The following is a 15842-nucleotide window of genomic DNA, read 5'->3' as shown; positions in this document are numbered from 1 at the left end:
CCTGTTAATCTCCAGATTTACGTTAGAATTTCTGAGGGTATATGGCTGTCGTTTCCCCACCCTCCCTCTGACTCACTGAGCATGCTAGTTGCCCTTATTCAATACAGCACCAAGGACTATGGACCCCACCACATTCCCTTCATACACAGCCCTCACCCTTGCTCTTCTTACTTTGGACCCTCACTCTGCCCTGCTCCAACACACTCTCTTTTCTACGTCCTGTGAGCTCCTTGCAAGAGTTTTTAGAGCCATTTCCTAGTGTGTGGCTTATATACATCCACACAGAAATGAAGCTCAGAGATGGCACTGGTGGCTCATAAGGGGGAAAGGATGGGAGGGACGCACCTGAGCAAAGGAAATAAGAACAGCCATCTCTTTCCTTTTAAGTAAGAGACTCTCCTACTGAAATTACTCTTTCTGAAATGTAGAACAGCATAAAGTCTCACACAGCACATAGAGTATCATAGAGCGAAAAATCCCTACTAAGTACAACATTCCTTTGGGGATTTTTTTTAAAAAGTAATTGAGAGCTTATTACACGATGACCTTTTACTTCTTCATATGTGTGTGTGTTTGAAAAACAAAATTGTCTCTCATAACATATTAGTTCAATCTGTAAGATGTTAAATATCTCCACGTTAGTGCACACACACACACAGTCGTCTTTTACTGGAGTCCAAGTAGGGGATTTTTTTTTCCATTTTTAGAGATGTAGCAAATCAATTATCTTCAATGTTGAAAATGGAATATCTCATTTCCAATCCTGGAGAAATGGCTGAACAAGAATGTTCTGTTTATATTTGAGTTTAGAGACTGTTCTGATATTTACTGCTCCTTGCCAGGCTGCTCAATACAAAAATGTAGACTCGCTTCTCTTCTGTCATGTCCTATAATAACACCACAGAACATATCAATCATGGGTTAGAATGAAGCAGGTTTATTGATTGTAACAAGGGGGAGAGAGAGAGAGATTAATTCTCTATGTTTAAGAGGTCCTATCTTTATAAACTTCATAAATTATAGAAATCAAAATGTCCTTAAAAAGCATTTCCAGAATGGATCCTTAAATAGCCTTAAAAAGGCAAATATCATAAATTAATATTCTATTTTTATTATAGACAGTCATACTAAGAAAGACTAAATCTGCTTTTATTGAATAGTTCTCAAAAAATAGAAACATGAGCTATTCCAAAATCTTAAAGGAAAAGTACATAGTGAGCCATGAAACAACACACTCAAATTAGAATAGCTTCTACACAATTGTTTTCTCAACATCCTGGGTGACCTTCCGCATTGAGGGCGGAGCCTGGGGCCCAGGACCTGGGAATGGCCGGCAGGTACCTGGCATCTGGCAAGAACAGTAGGACACATGAGATGCCCTTCATGTGCGGAAGTGGAAATTTGAAGCCCTACAGCATTTTTAGAGTCTAGTTTTTGTTTTTTGTTTTCTGTTTTTTGTTTTTTTGAGTTTGCAATTTCATGACAAGACTTTGCAACTGGGAAAGAAAATTGGATGCTTTGTGTGCAGTATTCACACCTAGACAGCACAGCCACCTGCACCTTAAGGACCAAGTTAAATCCTCAGATGTCCAATGTGCCCTGATATCTCTTTACAAAATATTTAGAATTCTAAGGCAAAAGAGTCTTCCCAGAGGCTCCCAATGCCATGGTAGATAGACCTCATCACCCCAAAGACAAATAAGCCTCTGCCAGAGGGCAATCTGCCCCCACCTCCATCCCCTTACAGGCCCTAGAGGGGATCTTTCACTGAGAATGTCTCCCCTGGAGGATCTTGTGGTTAGCAGAAGAGACAAAAAGGAAGGTGAGAATCTGAATGGTCTGGTGTGGATTCCAGTCTTCTTCCCCAGTTCCAGAATTCTTTTAGAGTCAACTTCTGAAAACCCAGACTCTCTTCCTTGCTCTGCACATAGATTTAGCTCCCAGATTCCCCCCTTACGCCGCAAGTGGTAGTGACAAACATTTTATAATCCCCTCTCTTCTTTGCCAGTGCCTTTGTCAAGCCTATTTCTAGAATATTTCTGCATTCCTTTGGAATTCACTACATATTTCAGAATAATATACAATAACATTTGGTGACTTAAATTTCTCTGCCTTGTTAAGACACAAAGATGAAATAAAGATAGAAATCCGCCCATCACAGCTGGTAAAACCTGACTAAAAAAAAAGTTTGCGTGTGTTTTAATGGCAAGAATGCATGGAGTCACATGCTTTCCAACCAATTAGCAGTGCAGATGAGCTAACAAGTCACATTCCATTTATAGGGTGGGGGAAGGGGAGAAGTCAAGTCTGTATTTTTAAGTGTTTCTGAGAAATGAAGACCTCCAGGGCAGAAAGAAGGCAGACCAGGAAATAGTTATGCAAATCACATGCCTATAAAATTACTAAAATTTTGATCAGGAACATTAACAATTGCTCCAGCATTCACAAGCACCAAACAGGAGTGAGTAAGGCCGGGCATGTTTTGGAAAGGATTACAAGAGTGTTTGCTTACATGGTTTGTTGAGCAGTCAATGAAGTCCACGGCTGTTTTGGACTTAAGCTGCCCAAGCAATCCAGGTATGACAGATGCAGTCATACATTCCACTCTCATTAGTGACTCTTGGGGATCTCAATGATTTTGACAAAGAGCCAAGTGACTAGACCACATATAAAGCCTGTTTCATTTTTTTTTCAACCTCTTTCTAACAACACAACTGCTCGGCCTTCCACAGAAGGTAGAAGGGGACCTGGATTCTGTGAGGGCAGGGTTCACTGGAAACACTAGACTGCAGTTAGTAGGAACTGTGGTTCAAGCAGCGTCAGGATATGGCTTGGGCTAAAGCAAACTTGGCCGTGGAATCCAGAGTAGCGAGAAAGGATGATTACTCAGGGCTTGTGTGGTCTTGGAGGCATTTGAGAGTAAGGGTATTTGAGTTTGGCCCTAGTTTTGGTTCACAGTTCTGAACTCATCTTTTTAATGCTTTTATTTGAGGGGGAAAATTACACTTAAAATGGAACTGACAGTACAATTATTGAAAATGATATACCTTCTTTTTTAAAAAAAGAAAAAACTTCTAAATCCATTACTTAAGTCATAATGTTCTACACGATGAAGCCGTGCTCGATCATGGCCCTGTGTGTTCACATCTCACATGATACAGCGGCTTCTCAAACACTTCTCTTGGGTATGAAAGGCTGTTGGTAGGAAAACTGAATAAAAGTAAACTTGAGTATTCTTAAATCTATATGTAATTAATGCTCTGTGAATTTATGGAAAGACTCAACCAATTAACAGATGTTGAGCACCAGCAGCTACAGTTTTCTGGTACCACTCTGTTAGCTGTGGAAAAGGAAGTGTGTGGAATACAACTGTGGATTGAAAATAAAATTTTCAGGAGCTCATTTATGAATTTTTCAAGTAAAAATGTTGTCTTTAAGTTAAAGCCAAAATGAGGGCTGAGAGCTTCTGTTTTTCTTTTCTTTTCTTTTTTTTCCAAGTATTTGAAAACTGAAATTCTGCAGGAGATTATCTGTGAAATGCCTTTCTTTTATTACACCCATAAATTTCAGGAGTGGCTTTGATCAAGCCTTCTGCCATTCTTGGTCTCTAATCTTTTATTCATACGTTAATAACTTTAAAAACACTCATCCTATTTTTGTTGTAGTGAAAGAGGAAGTTTCTAAATAGTCAAAGGGAAAACATTGAAAATAGAACACAGTAAATGATAACTAAATTAGGGTAGGTTTTTTTCTTTTCCAGAAAGAGCAATGCTCCTTGCTGAAACTTGCCAGAGTATTTTAAGATTATTGTCTATATAGAAAATTTTCCAGAGAATTGATATCCTCAGAGGAAAGGCATTACAGAAATGCAAAGTATGATCAGTAATGCATACTATACATAGAATGATGTTTATCAGTCCCTAATACTTCAGTCAGTGGAGTTTCATTTTCTGGCTCGTGTTTAGTGTTTAAAATACACACACACACACTCACACACAACTTGCAAATCAAATGTGTTAACGCTCTGCGGACTTCCTCTAGACATTGACCCTGGGGGTCAAACTCTTAGGAAAATGATGCCTGGTTTTCCATTCTCCTAATTTCAATCCCCACCAACCAGCAAGTCCTTTCTCTCAGTGGGAGCTCACAAAGAATTTCTCGATAGAATATGTAGCTGCATTGGCAACAAAATCCTCTCTGCAAAAAGAGAAGAGAGAGTTGTTAACTGATGAGTCAATCCAGTTTTTATAGCAGTTTATCTTCGTGGTATTTCCATGAGTATAAATGTTATAAAAAAAAATAGAGACGGTCATGACAGGAAGAACACAGTTGAAAAAAACAGGAACATTTAAGCCAAAAGCAATTTACTTTGCCAGTAACTGGTTACATTTCCTTTGTTTTATTATTATTATTGCAAGAGTTGGGGTTGAGATGAAAGTTTCCCACACCTGCACTGGCACATAACTTGTCAGAACCCATTGTGAAGGAAATATATAAATAAATAAATGCCTGTGACTCTTGAGTTCTAGACTCTAAGGGGAAAAAAAACTTGTGCTGTTATATTGTCTTTTAAAAAAGACTATAATTGTTTAATATGCGAAGGAATTAAAAAGGGGAAATCACAAAACAAAACAGAAGGGTTAGATGTCAAAGCAGCCTGGAGCACTGGTGGTCTCTGGTTCTCCTGGGATTAACACTTATGGAAATAGCAGTGACTGCTCAAAGGTGAACACTTGCTAATTTCATGGCACTGAGTAAGAGGAACAGATGGGTTTCATAGGGGGAGTTTTTTTTTAAATCACAGGGGTCTTTCACTGATTGTGTGGAAGAGTCCATGGCCCACTGCAAAGGGGTCCTGTGCATGGCTCTCTAAGTCTTACTGGAACTCTGTGGCTTTGGTGGAAGCCTGTCACCTGTTGCTGAGTCAGGATCAGTGGGGACCCTGCTTGCTGTCAAGTCTGTAGGGTGCTGTTTGCTGCCTGAGATGGGCTGCTACACCCTTATGCTAGGTGGTATTCAGGAGTGTTTTCCATTTGGGGAAAGCTCCCTGGTGACTGCCAGCCCAAGATAATCATATAAATACCTCATTATGGGACAGAGTGTGTGTGTGTGTGTGTGTGTGTGTGTGTGTGTGTGTGTCTATTAGAGAGAAGTTACTTAATGTAGAAGCTCTGGATAAAATCCAGTTGCTGGGCTGGAACCCTTCTGCTACCTGTAACCCATTGTATGAACTAAGACAAGTAATTTCATCTCTATCTCAGTTTCCTGGTCTGTAAAATGGGACTAATAATCACAGCTTCCTGTTGGCATGTTGTGAGTTTTAAATGAGTTATTGTACACAAAGCACTGGCTGGCACAGAGAAAGTACTCAGTAGTATCAGTTCTTATTATTCTTCATGTATGATATTAAAAACATTCATGCAAAGATCATTGAACTCTATGAGCAAGCCAGGCCAGGGCTGATTAGCAGATTATATATACATGGGAAAGCAACTGTGCATTTATTGCTCCACATTTTTTTTTAGTAGAATTGACCTTTGGTAAGTGTACTGCTGGCTTCCCAGAATGACTTTGCTGGTAGAGATCAGTCTCATCTAAAGGGCTGAAGCTGGTTTAAATCTGGAGTCTAGGACTAAGGTTCTGTCAGTAGGTAGGTACGCAGCCCTTAGCTGTCAAGCGGGGAGGGCAGGCTCAGGTAGGTCCAGGAACGCTGAGCCAGGTGGACCTATTTTCTTATGTAAAAGAATGAAAGGCCAGAGCCTCCACCTGACCCCTGACCACCATCATGCCATAAAGCATTTAATTTACTCACCTACCTAGCAAATTACTTGTTTTCTTGACCCTGTAGGAAAAAAATATATAGCCTGGGGACAAGAAATTTTCCTCTTCCCAGAAAAGCTAGCTTCCACTCTGGCTGGTATGGCTCAGTAGATACAAAGAACCAAAGGGTTGCTGGTTTGATTCCCAGTTGGGGCACATGCCTGGGTTGCAGGCCAGGTCCCAAGAAGGGGCACTCAAGAGGCAAACACACATTGATTATTCTCTCCCTTGCTTTCTCCCTCCCTTCCCCTTTCTCTAAAAATAAAAAAAAAAAAATTAAAAAAACTAAAAACCCACCTTCCCAATTCAAAGAATCATCTGGGTTCTGTGGAACCAAAAGGTCTTAAATTGTGTTGCGGGACCTCCCACCCAGGCCTTCATGGTCCACCTCCGCCCCGCCCTCTCGGGACTCTGACCATCTGCTCCTCAGGACATTTGCTCATTACATGTGTGACAAGACTGTGGCCGCAGTGACAAGGTGCCAGGCACAATGGCTTAACAGAGTAATCAGGAACCAAAGGCTGCAAGTTTCCTGTCTTAATTCCCACAGCAAACTCAAGTCACTGGTTTATGCTTTCAAAGCTCAAGAGTAAGTAGTAAAGGTGAAAGCAATTTTACAGGTGCCCAGTGTGACAGGTGGACAGGCCCAGTTCATGAAGACACAAAGGAAAGATATATGGGCATATTTATTCCATTAGTCCCGTGTTCACCCAACAAATTCATATTATGCAATGCTGCCTCCTAGGTATGTGCTGGGGCAGATGAGAGATGAACCCAGCATGGTCCTGTCCTCATGGACTCTCCTACAGTATAATAATAAGCCATAAAACACAGCTCAAATACAAAGAACAGCGATGCCCTGCATAAGAGAAGGTCAGAAACAGAGTTCAGAGGGCAGAGAAAATTGAGTTGAGACTTAAGTGATTGGTGGGATTCAGCTAACATACCTGAAATATCAGTGTGCTTGCCTTACTAGGAACAAGAGGCTCTTTTCTCTTGATCAGATCTCACATAGAGTTGAAGTTTGTGTGACCAGACTATTAGATGCTAGTGTGTTCTAAATTTGTAATTCTCAGAATCTTCTGGGCAAGGACATGTGCTTCTCTGGGTTCTGAAAACAGCTCAAAGAATGGGGGAAACACGCCTGATTTGGAGATGACTTATTGTCAGTTCCTGGAACCATTGTCTTTACTTAAAACAGCCCATTCAATGCCAATTCTCTCTATCTGAAAGGCCTTTGGGATTAGAAAGCTTTTCTGGAAATAAATGCCTTTTAGGTTCAAATGCTTTTTGCCAAAATGTTAGGAAGGAAAGACTGTAGTAACAAGTCTTAGAACAGAGGTGGTATTGTTTTATTCCTCTCAGTAAAATGCCTCAGACCTACCCCAAGTTTGTCTGTCTGCTTTCTGCTCAGCTATTATTTTGATAAGGGGACGTGAAAGTACATTCTTCCCCAGCAATCACTCAAGTCTTAGTACTTGGGTCAATTGTGGAAACACTTCTGTGCTACCCCATGTGTTCCAACCAAAAGAGTCCCCACCCTGGCTTCAGGCTGAGGATTGTGTCAGTCATGGAAGCTGGCATCATGCACTGACAGGGGAGCAGGAGGTCAGGATCCACAGAACAGGCCAGATGAAGTCACCAACCCTGCGCAGGGAGGTGGAGAGAGCAGAGCCCTCTTTGCCAGTCTGGCAACTCCAGCGAAGTCCTCAGAGCTGATCCCACACACTCGGTGCTAGTCACCGCTGTGTGTTTACATGAGTAATGAAGCTGCGGGGGGGAGGGGAGTTGTAAGCGGAGCGCGGAGGCTCACAGCTCTCATTCGGAGGAAAGCTGACATCCACACCAAGTCCAGTCCGGGCTTCCAGGGACGTGGCCGCGGAGCAGTCAGTCACATGCTGTAGCTTTCAGGAGCACAGACAGCGTCAGGCAGATGTTTGTCGACTGGAATGGGTAATCGCTACTTTCTCTTTGCTTGATTTGGGTTTGTGAGCTTGTTTACCTTCCATAATTCCAGGCTGGCTTTTGGGGGATGGACTTTCAGAGACACATTTGGGGGTAATGAGAGAAGGGAGAGGGGATTTGGGAGGGGATATCTGAGCTGGAGCCCCAAAGGCACTTTTGAAACTTTTGCCTGATTGTAAAGGCAGCTCTATATACTAAGCTCTAGGAACAACCAACTGTTATCCACAGTAGAAAATCAAATTAGTGGGATTAACTGTGTTTGTAAAATGAGCACAATATAAAATGCCCTAAAAACCACAGGTTAACTGCGTGGCATGAGTAAGATTAACAACAGGAGGATTAATCTTACATGAGTAAGATTAATTAGGAGGATTCTAGGTGTCCAGATTTGGCATTGCCATAATCAGGAAAAGTGTGGGTACCTGGAAAGGTCTGAAAGGAATCGCTTGGGGTATAATTCATTCGTTTGGAATTCTTCAAGGACTAGTTGGTTAGTTGGTTTGTTTTACTTTTGTTCAACTTGTGTGACTGATGAAGTTGAATGTGAAAGCTGATGCCGGACAGCCCAGCCGTAGCACTCAGTAAACAGCAGCTTTTTTTTTTCTGCTTTCTGTATGGCTCTTAAAGGGATTCAAACTTAACATCAAGGTTGAAACATAACTTTGATTTGCATCTTGTCTGTAGCTTTTAGAAAGTATAAGCTCCACAGAATCTGGCTGACCCCAGTGTGATCTTTGGGAGTTATTTTAAATAACCCTCAAGATAGTCATTAAAAAATATATTGAAAAAGGAAAAGAGAACATGCTGATTTAAATATATCTGCCAGATTTGTTCAGATTTGAAACATGCTCGTCGCAATATTATTAGTAAATGCATGTAATAGTATTTTTCAGATTGTTATTGTGACTGCCTCTCTCTATAGCGCGCTCTCTCTCTCTCTCTCTCTCTCTCTCTCTCTCTCTCTCTCTCTCTCTCTCTCTCTCTCCGTACTTGTATAATTTGAGAAAATGCTCATGCCTCCAATTTGGAAGAGAGATGTTTTCAAACATTGCATTACTATGATACCATAATGGGCTGGCATATTACTTAGGTTTCTGAAAACAAGATACAAAACAAAACAGAATAACCTCAGAGCCTGGCTCAGGGCTGTCTTCAGCCCAACCTGTTTCTTTTCTAACAATGCATTATCCTTTCATCATCCTTCAGAGTTAAGGGCTTCATTTTATTTATATTAATTAGACATATTTAATATCAGATGAGCTTTTGGCAAGAAGTACAGAAGTATATGGTCTTCCAAGATGCAACCCTTCAGAGAGAGAAGAACAGCATGAGGGCTGGCTACCACAGATGTGTACATTTCTCGGCACACATAGTAGGGACCACTGTAGTAAGATTCCTAGTGTGTAACAAAGAAATCCATGCCAGTGAAAATGTATATCAATTGTTCTCTCCATTTGTTTTCAGCGCCAAATCTTAAAGGCAGACCGCGCAAAAAGAAACCATGCCCACAGAGAAGAGATTCATTCAGTGTTGTTAAAGATTCCAACAACAATTCTGATGGCAAAGCCATTGCAAAGGTACAGTAGTTCACGCCGTGGTGTTCTTTTGAGGTATCTTTTTATTTTTCCTTTATCTTTTTATCTCTCTATTCTTGTTTCTCTGTGGCAGTTTGCAATTCCAAATCTGACTTTGATACTCACAGCTTTCTGATGTGTCTGTGTCCACCACCTCCCCTGCCCTGGGTGGCAGAGCAGGGTGGGTGGGTAGGGGGTATGCATTCTGATTAGTCAACAGAAAGACTCCCCACCTTCCAGTCTGGCCTGTTGTGTAAAAGACAGATGATTAAGCGCCCACATCATTGATGCTGAGATTTCATAGTAGGTGACACAATGACATAGTTTACTCTGCCTGTATCAAAAATAGACCAGCTAAACCATCCTCCTTCTGAATGCATTCAGCTAAATATGCTTCAGAGATTGACAGACAATGGAGTTAGAAATGACTAGAATTAATCTTTTAAGTTATTTCTTAAATCACCTCTAATTTACCTTAATGTAAAATTAAAGACACATAGCAAAATATTTACATGTATACATATACCTATGTGTACATTTATATGTTTTTAAAGATCTCTCTTAAGGCAGAGTAAAGATCCAAACTCTAGGCTAATTTTTGAGGACCCAGGCCCATTTTGTTTACACATTCTTTGGAACCTTGAAAGTGCGTGCCTGAAGTATTTAGCACTATGAAGTGTGAAGTGTCACTTCTTGTTTTTAGACTTATCTTTTTTTTTCTGTGAGCTGGGATCGGATTTCCATGGTTCCGTTTATGGGGTGTCTGTGTTTAGGTGTTACTTCTGTGCCAAAGGCAGTGATAGCCCCTTTGGGGCCTGATTTGAAGACCAGATATCAGCTGATACCACATTTCCAGATCCAAGGACTAAACTTATGAAGGTGGCAACATCTTGATTATTGGGGAATTTGCAAGATTCTGATGGAGAAAAACATCAACTCAGTTCTGTGTTGAAAATCTATTTTTCTGCCATGTGCTCCACTCCTCCTCCCAGTGTAACGAAGCAAATCCTAAATATTCACGTTCTGTAAATCTGATCTTCATCGGGAATTTCTGAGGATGTTTTGGTTAGCATTTCTTCATCCTTCCAAGATTGCCAAGGGTTAAAAAGACATCAACCAGGAAAAATGTCTATTTTCTGGCTAAACAAAAACCTCTTTCCCTAAAGTTATTTTTGGTCTGTTCATTTAACCATCTGCAAGTTGAGTCCACTTGAATACCAAGTATGACCTTTTTTCAGTAATTTGGACATCTCGGCCCTAGAACTACCTATCTAGATCTTCGGCTTCCACGGTCTGGAAGGATGTCAGCAGGAGCAGTTTATTATACATGTGATGTGGTTTGCAAGATACTAAAGAATGGAGCCAGAAGATTTTAGGACTGTAACCTTCAGCAAAGCATGTATTGCCGATGTCTTGCATTGGCTCCCTGCCCCATACTTCTGAGATGACATCATGTGTTTATCCAGCATTTCCTGTACCTGAGCCCAGCAGAATGAAGCTGCTTCCCATGTCACATGGAGTCACTACCAACATATGCCTCTGGGAGTTTTATCAAACTTATACAGCAGACCTGAAAGCACACACATACCTCCAATATCTCTCTCTGTGGAAGGCAGCTCAGGACTCACACTAAGACCCAGAAAACTAAAGAGAGCAGGAGCCTGTTCTATGTCTGATGTTCTCTGACTTATCCTTCTTAGGAGGGACAGGCTTCGAGCCTGGGTTTTCTGTGACCATTTCTGTGCCACTTCCCACCGGTGCAGCCATTCAGAATTTTTACCTAGAGGAGGATGATCCTTCCATTGCTGGTTTCAACGGTGAATGTATGGATGTTCTGCTGCAGCCAGCTCCCAGGGACCAATCTAAACATCCAACTCTTCTTGGAGTTTTGGATTATAGTCCTGCTGTTGCAGTGGGTCAGGCAAGACCACACATTATGGAAGAGAGAGACAGATGGGTGTGAAGTATGGTGGGCTCATCTGCTGGCACCAACAGACCAACGTAAAATCCCTGCAGAATAAACAAGCCACATCTGGGGTCAGGACAACCATTAAAGAGGCATTTGCGTCATAAAGTGGTCTTTTCTCATGAAATGCGATGGTAGAGATTACAAACCAGTGACACTCTGATCATTTGCTAAGCTGGGAGCCACGTTTCAGGTGGACAGCTAGTTGGGCTTTGTGACCAAGGGCTGTGTGACTTTTTTCTCAAAAGTCTGTCAAACAGACCATTTCTAACTATGGGTAAGTACCCACATTCTGCGGCAACACACAGCGAAGCTCTTAACATGGTAACCCACAACGCACTGGACTTCTTCTGTGTGTGACTAAAAAAGCAAGTCAAGTAATTTACCTGTCACCATGAAAAGGTTACACTCTCTCAGTGCAATCATGAAAGCTAAGTTTACAAGACTGAGAATTTCATGGCTTTCCAAAGACAGCAAAAGTCACTTGGGAAAAAGTCTACCAGCTCTCTGAAGATGTCATTAATGCATCCAACCCAAATCCTGCTGTTTCCCTTGGGATCATCTTCTATCAACAGATCTGGGGCCCAAACCCGTTCATATGGTGATCTGTACAAGAGAAATCTCAGCCTTGGTCTATAATGAAAGGCCTCCCCTGACAGAAGGCAAATGACTTTTCACATCCTGAAAGCACTTTCCAAAAGCCGGAAGTATGTAACAGGTGGTTTATATTCTGAAAGGAACACAAAAAGGAAGCCGTGGTATGCAGTATCTTCTTTCACTTAAATCACCAACGTATTTTCAATATTTTACAAATAGGATACTCTCATTATTTTCAATATTTTTTCATCCCATTCGGTTCCCAGAATTACCCCCATGGTTTATCCTTCCTGGTTTCCTGAGGAAGAAATTGAGGGTCTCCTAGCAAGTTAGTGACTAAACTGAAATTACTCTAGCGTCTTTCCTGTTGGTTCAGCACATCTCACTGCCTCGGTTGAGAGCTGGATTAGTTATAACTCAATCCAGTGAAAAGATGTGGTTAATACCAAATAGGCAGTGGTTCATTGAAAACATTAAATGTGGATTCTTTAATTAGCACTTCCTCAATCACTTTGGAAACCCCAAACCTCTTAGTGAACTCAACAAGTATAAGACATACAAGTTGGCAAAAATATTAAAAAGATCTAGTAATTAATGGTTACCATCAAAAAGGTGGGGGTTCTCAAGGTCAACACAAAGACTGGCTCCCATTTAATATTTCAGTAGATTAAAATGCTGAGAATGTTTGGGAACATGTGAGCAAATGTAGAAAGGAACTTGGCCTGTTTCTACAAGAAACAGAATAATATCCTAAAAGGCTCATTTATATTAACTGAGGAAATATATGGAGCTAGTCTGAGAAAGGCAGCCACCACTCACTTCCTAGGAAGCTCCTGCTTCCCTGGGAGAAAGCTGCTGGGAAGCCCACTGAGGTTCAGGTTGGAGTTCAGTAGGTGGCAGTCTGGCTTCACCTGGAGCCTTTTCAGTGAAGCAGGGAGTCTGGATGACGCCGAGCCTGATTTGGGCATCCCTCCCCCCCAAAGCTTTCCTTCTGTTTCTGGGTGTTTCTGCACAGTTGAGACAGGTTAGGCAGCTATCTAAATGCTGAGGGACAAACCTCATACTCCCTTAACAATGGCATTTCTGACCTAATAATACAGATAATTGGCCCATTATCATTACAGATTCAAGACCCAGCCTGTTTCTTATGCAGACCTTACATCTACTCTTGTTTGTACATGATTGGAGTTTAGACGGAGGGAGACCTCTAAAACCAGGGTTCTGCCCTTCTCTAGCCAATGCATAACCTGGCTAGGCTTCAGTCTCTTCATCTGTACAGTGGGGCTAAATGCCAGCCTTTTGTGATTCCTAGGTACAGGAGGCAGTTTACATGAAGCCCACAGCACTGTCTCTGGCTCATTACAGGTGCTCCGTTGATACTGGTTTCCTTCCCTGTGCTCTAAAGGCAGTGGAAGAAACAGCACTTTTCTACTTTGAAAAGTACCTAATTTTATCTTTTACTCTTCACTTGATAAATCACCTTTCTAAGCTGTAGGTTTTATAAAAACCTAGTCATTATGATGGGCATTTTAATTGGAAGTATGTTTTGACTACTACTCATATATATATATATAGGAATATTGGAATGTACACATTCCCCACGGGCACACCTTAATATATATATAAATTAATATATGTATATAAAACAGTGTCACTAAAGTATAGTATTTAAAACCACAAGCCTAGAGTTGAGACTACCTGGATTCAAATCCCAAACTTGCCACTTAATAATTTGAACATGACCTTGTCATCTGTGTGCACGTTGCTCATCTTTTCTGTACCTCAGTTTCCTCTAATAGGAGAAGAATAACTTGCCTCCTTAGAGTTGTGGGCATGAAGGGAGATAATACCTAAAAAGTGATTAGAATAGAACCTGGCTACATCATAAGCCTTCAAAAAAATAAAAGGCTGGAACCAATACAGATTTAAACTGTAGTAATTTTATGATTTCAAAAAGCTATGAAATTATAGATGTCATCAGAACTTTAGATTCAACAATCTAAAATTTGGCAGTGAAAAATGATGACCACATAAAGCTTCACAGGATGTTCACCTTAATATATAATGTTACAATGTACCAAAGTTTGAAAATACTGTAAGTAAACTTCTGCATGGAAAAATATTTTAAGACCACTTCCACAGTCCCTTAAAAATTAAAATCTTATCTAGAAGCCCACTTGAATGACTTGTGCAGGAAGTTTTATTTTTAGCAGGTCCAATCTGAAGATATTAAACTAGCATGTTCACTTGAGAGACTAAGCAATAAAGAAAACCTTTTAAAAGGATACACTTCCCTTTAATAAATAAGCATAGCCTTTTATGTTCTTAGTGCTTGGGAAGGAGAAGCTGAAAGGAAAGAAAATGAGAGGTCAAAAATCTGAAATGGAAAACGCTATTGAGTATATGGGACATTTTTATTCATACCACTTCCCCAGCACTTGCCCTGTTCTCTTCGATGTTAGATATGGAGATGTAAAGAATATTGGAATGTACACATTCCCCACGGGCACACTTGAACTCAAAGTTTGACCCTTTGTACTTCCCCCTTTTACAATTAAAATAGCTCAGCAACTTAGCGTTATATTTAACAGCCATCAAAGGCCTCTTGTAGAACATGGCAGTGAGGAGGGAACATTAGGTTAGCCGTTCGGTATGCCAAGTTCCATATTCGCCTAGAGTGTGGTAGGAAGAACATCTGGAGCATTAACCGCCCTTTATTTTTTAATTATGCTTTTCACTTACTCTTCTTGGGTTTTTAGCTGACCTCTACTCTTTCCTTTGTGGCAAAGTCACATTTCCTATTACAGTCTCAGGGCTGATGGAAAAGCAAGAAGCACTCAGCAAAGAGTGGGATCTTTTGTTTCCTAGCAAGAGTAGATCTGGCTCCACCCTCAGGTGAGCCAGCAGAGACCTAGCTGATGTTCCTGATGCCAACACGTGCTGGCAGCCACGTGTGGTTTCAGGTTGCTGGAAGGAGTAGCAACAAAATAAATTTCCTCTGAAGGGGTCAACTTGTCTTTCATTTTGATACAAAGTGTGAGATATAGGACTATTTCTTAAGGTAGGGATTGTTCAATTAATAGATCTGCCCCTTAGGAAAAGTATGTAAAGAGGCAGAAGAATGGCCCCACCAGATGCAAACACTGTTTCTGGTTTGGCAAATGGTGGCCCACTGGCCACCTGTTTCTATAAATAAAGTCTGATTGGGACACAGCCATACCCATTTGTTTACAAATTGTCTCTGACTGCTTTCACACTCAGTTTGAGTAGTTGCAACAGAGACTATAGAGGTCCAAAAGCCTACAGTATTTACTATCTGGCCCTTGACAGAAATTTACCATCCCCTGGTCTAAGACAATTCATATTCAGTGATGCCTCTAAAAAGCTATTGCAGAGCAAGGGTAATTTATTGGTTCTCCCCTCCCACTCAGCGAAATGTGTCACTAGCTATGTCTTTGTGAATGGTCTGGAGCTGGGCTTGATTTAATGTGGCACTTTCACCCCCTTTTCCAGGTGAAATGTGAGGCCAGGTCTGCCTTGACCAAACCGAAGAATAACCAGAATAACTGTAAAAAAGTCTCAAATGAAGAAAAACCAAAGGTGGCCATTGGTGAGGAGTGCCGGGCAGATGAGCAGGCCTTCCTGGTGGCGCTCTATAAATACATGAAAGAAAGGAAGACGCCAATAGAACGAATACCCTATTTAGGTTTTAAACAGAGTAAGTATACTTGTTTTCATTTTTGACATATTAAAGTTGCTCAGCTTCTTTGAATTGGAAAAAAACATATTTTGGAGGCAGGATTATGTTGAAATCCTAATCTGGGGATGATGATGCTTTCTGTTTATACTAAATCTACAAATCATCCAGCCAGGAATTTTTTTCCCTTCCTCTTTCCGCTACATTGTTCCCTTCTGGGGCA

At 41.0% G+C, this 15842-nt stretch overlaps 1 protein-coding gene across 2 annotated transcripts in view; it reads left to right on the top strand.

Annotated features, from left to right (window-relative positions):
* ARID5B (AT-rich interaction domain 5B) overlaps positions 1–15842 on the top strand; it is a 178592-nt gene that overhangs the window by 126523 nt on the left and 36227 nt on the right. Inside the window, exons 1-3 of one of the 2 annotated variants that reach the window (XM_045841940.1) lie at positions 7444–7773; positions 9250–9362; positions 15436–15640. In XM_045841940.1, the coding sequence (XP_045697896.1) occupies positions 7770–7773; positions 9250–9362; positions 15436–15640 (322 nt within the window). In that variant the 5' untranslated portion in view covers positions 7444–7769. Of the gene's footprint in view, positions 1–7443; positions 7774–9249; positions 9363–15435; positions 15641–15842 lie in introns of those variants that run through there. The other variant, XM_045841939.1, reaches the window with a different exon arrangement.

Source organism: Phyllostomus hastatus, unplaced genomic scaffold (assembly GCF_019186645.2).
Source record: "Phyllostomus hastatus isolate PE091 unplaced genomic scaffold, TTU_PhHast_1.1 phas_contig_38, whole genome shotgun sequence".
Taxonomy (NCBI): Eukaryota; Metazoa; Chordata; class Mammalia; order Chiroptera; family Phyllostomidae; genus Phyllostomus; species Phyllostomus hastatus.
Note: the sequence above shows the minus strand (reverse complement) of the source record. Positions and strands in the feature narration are given on the sequence as shown.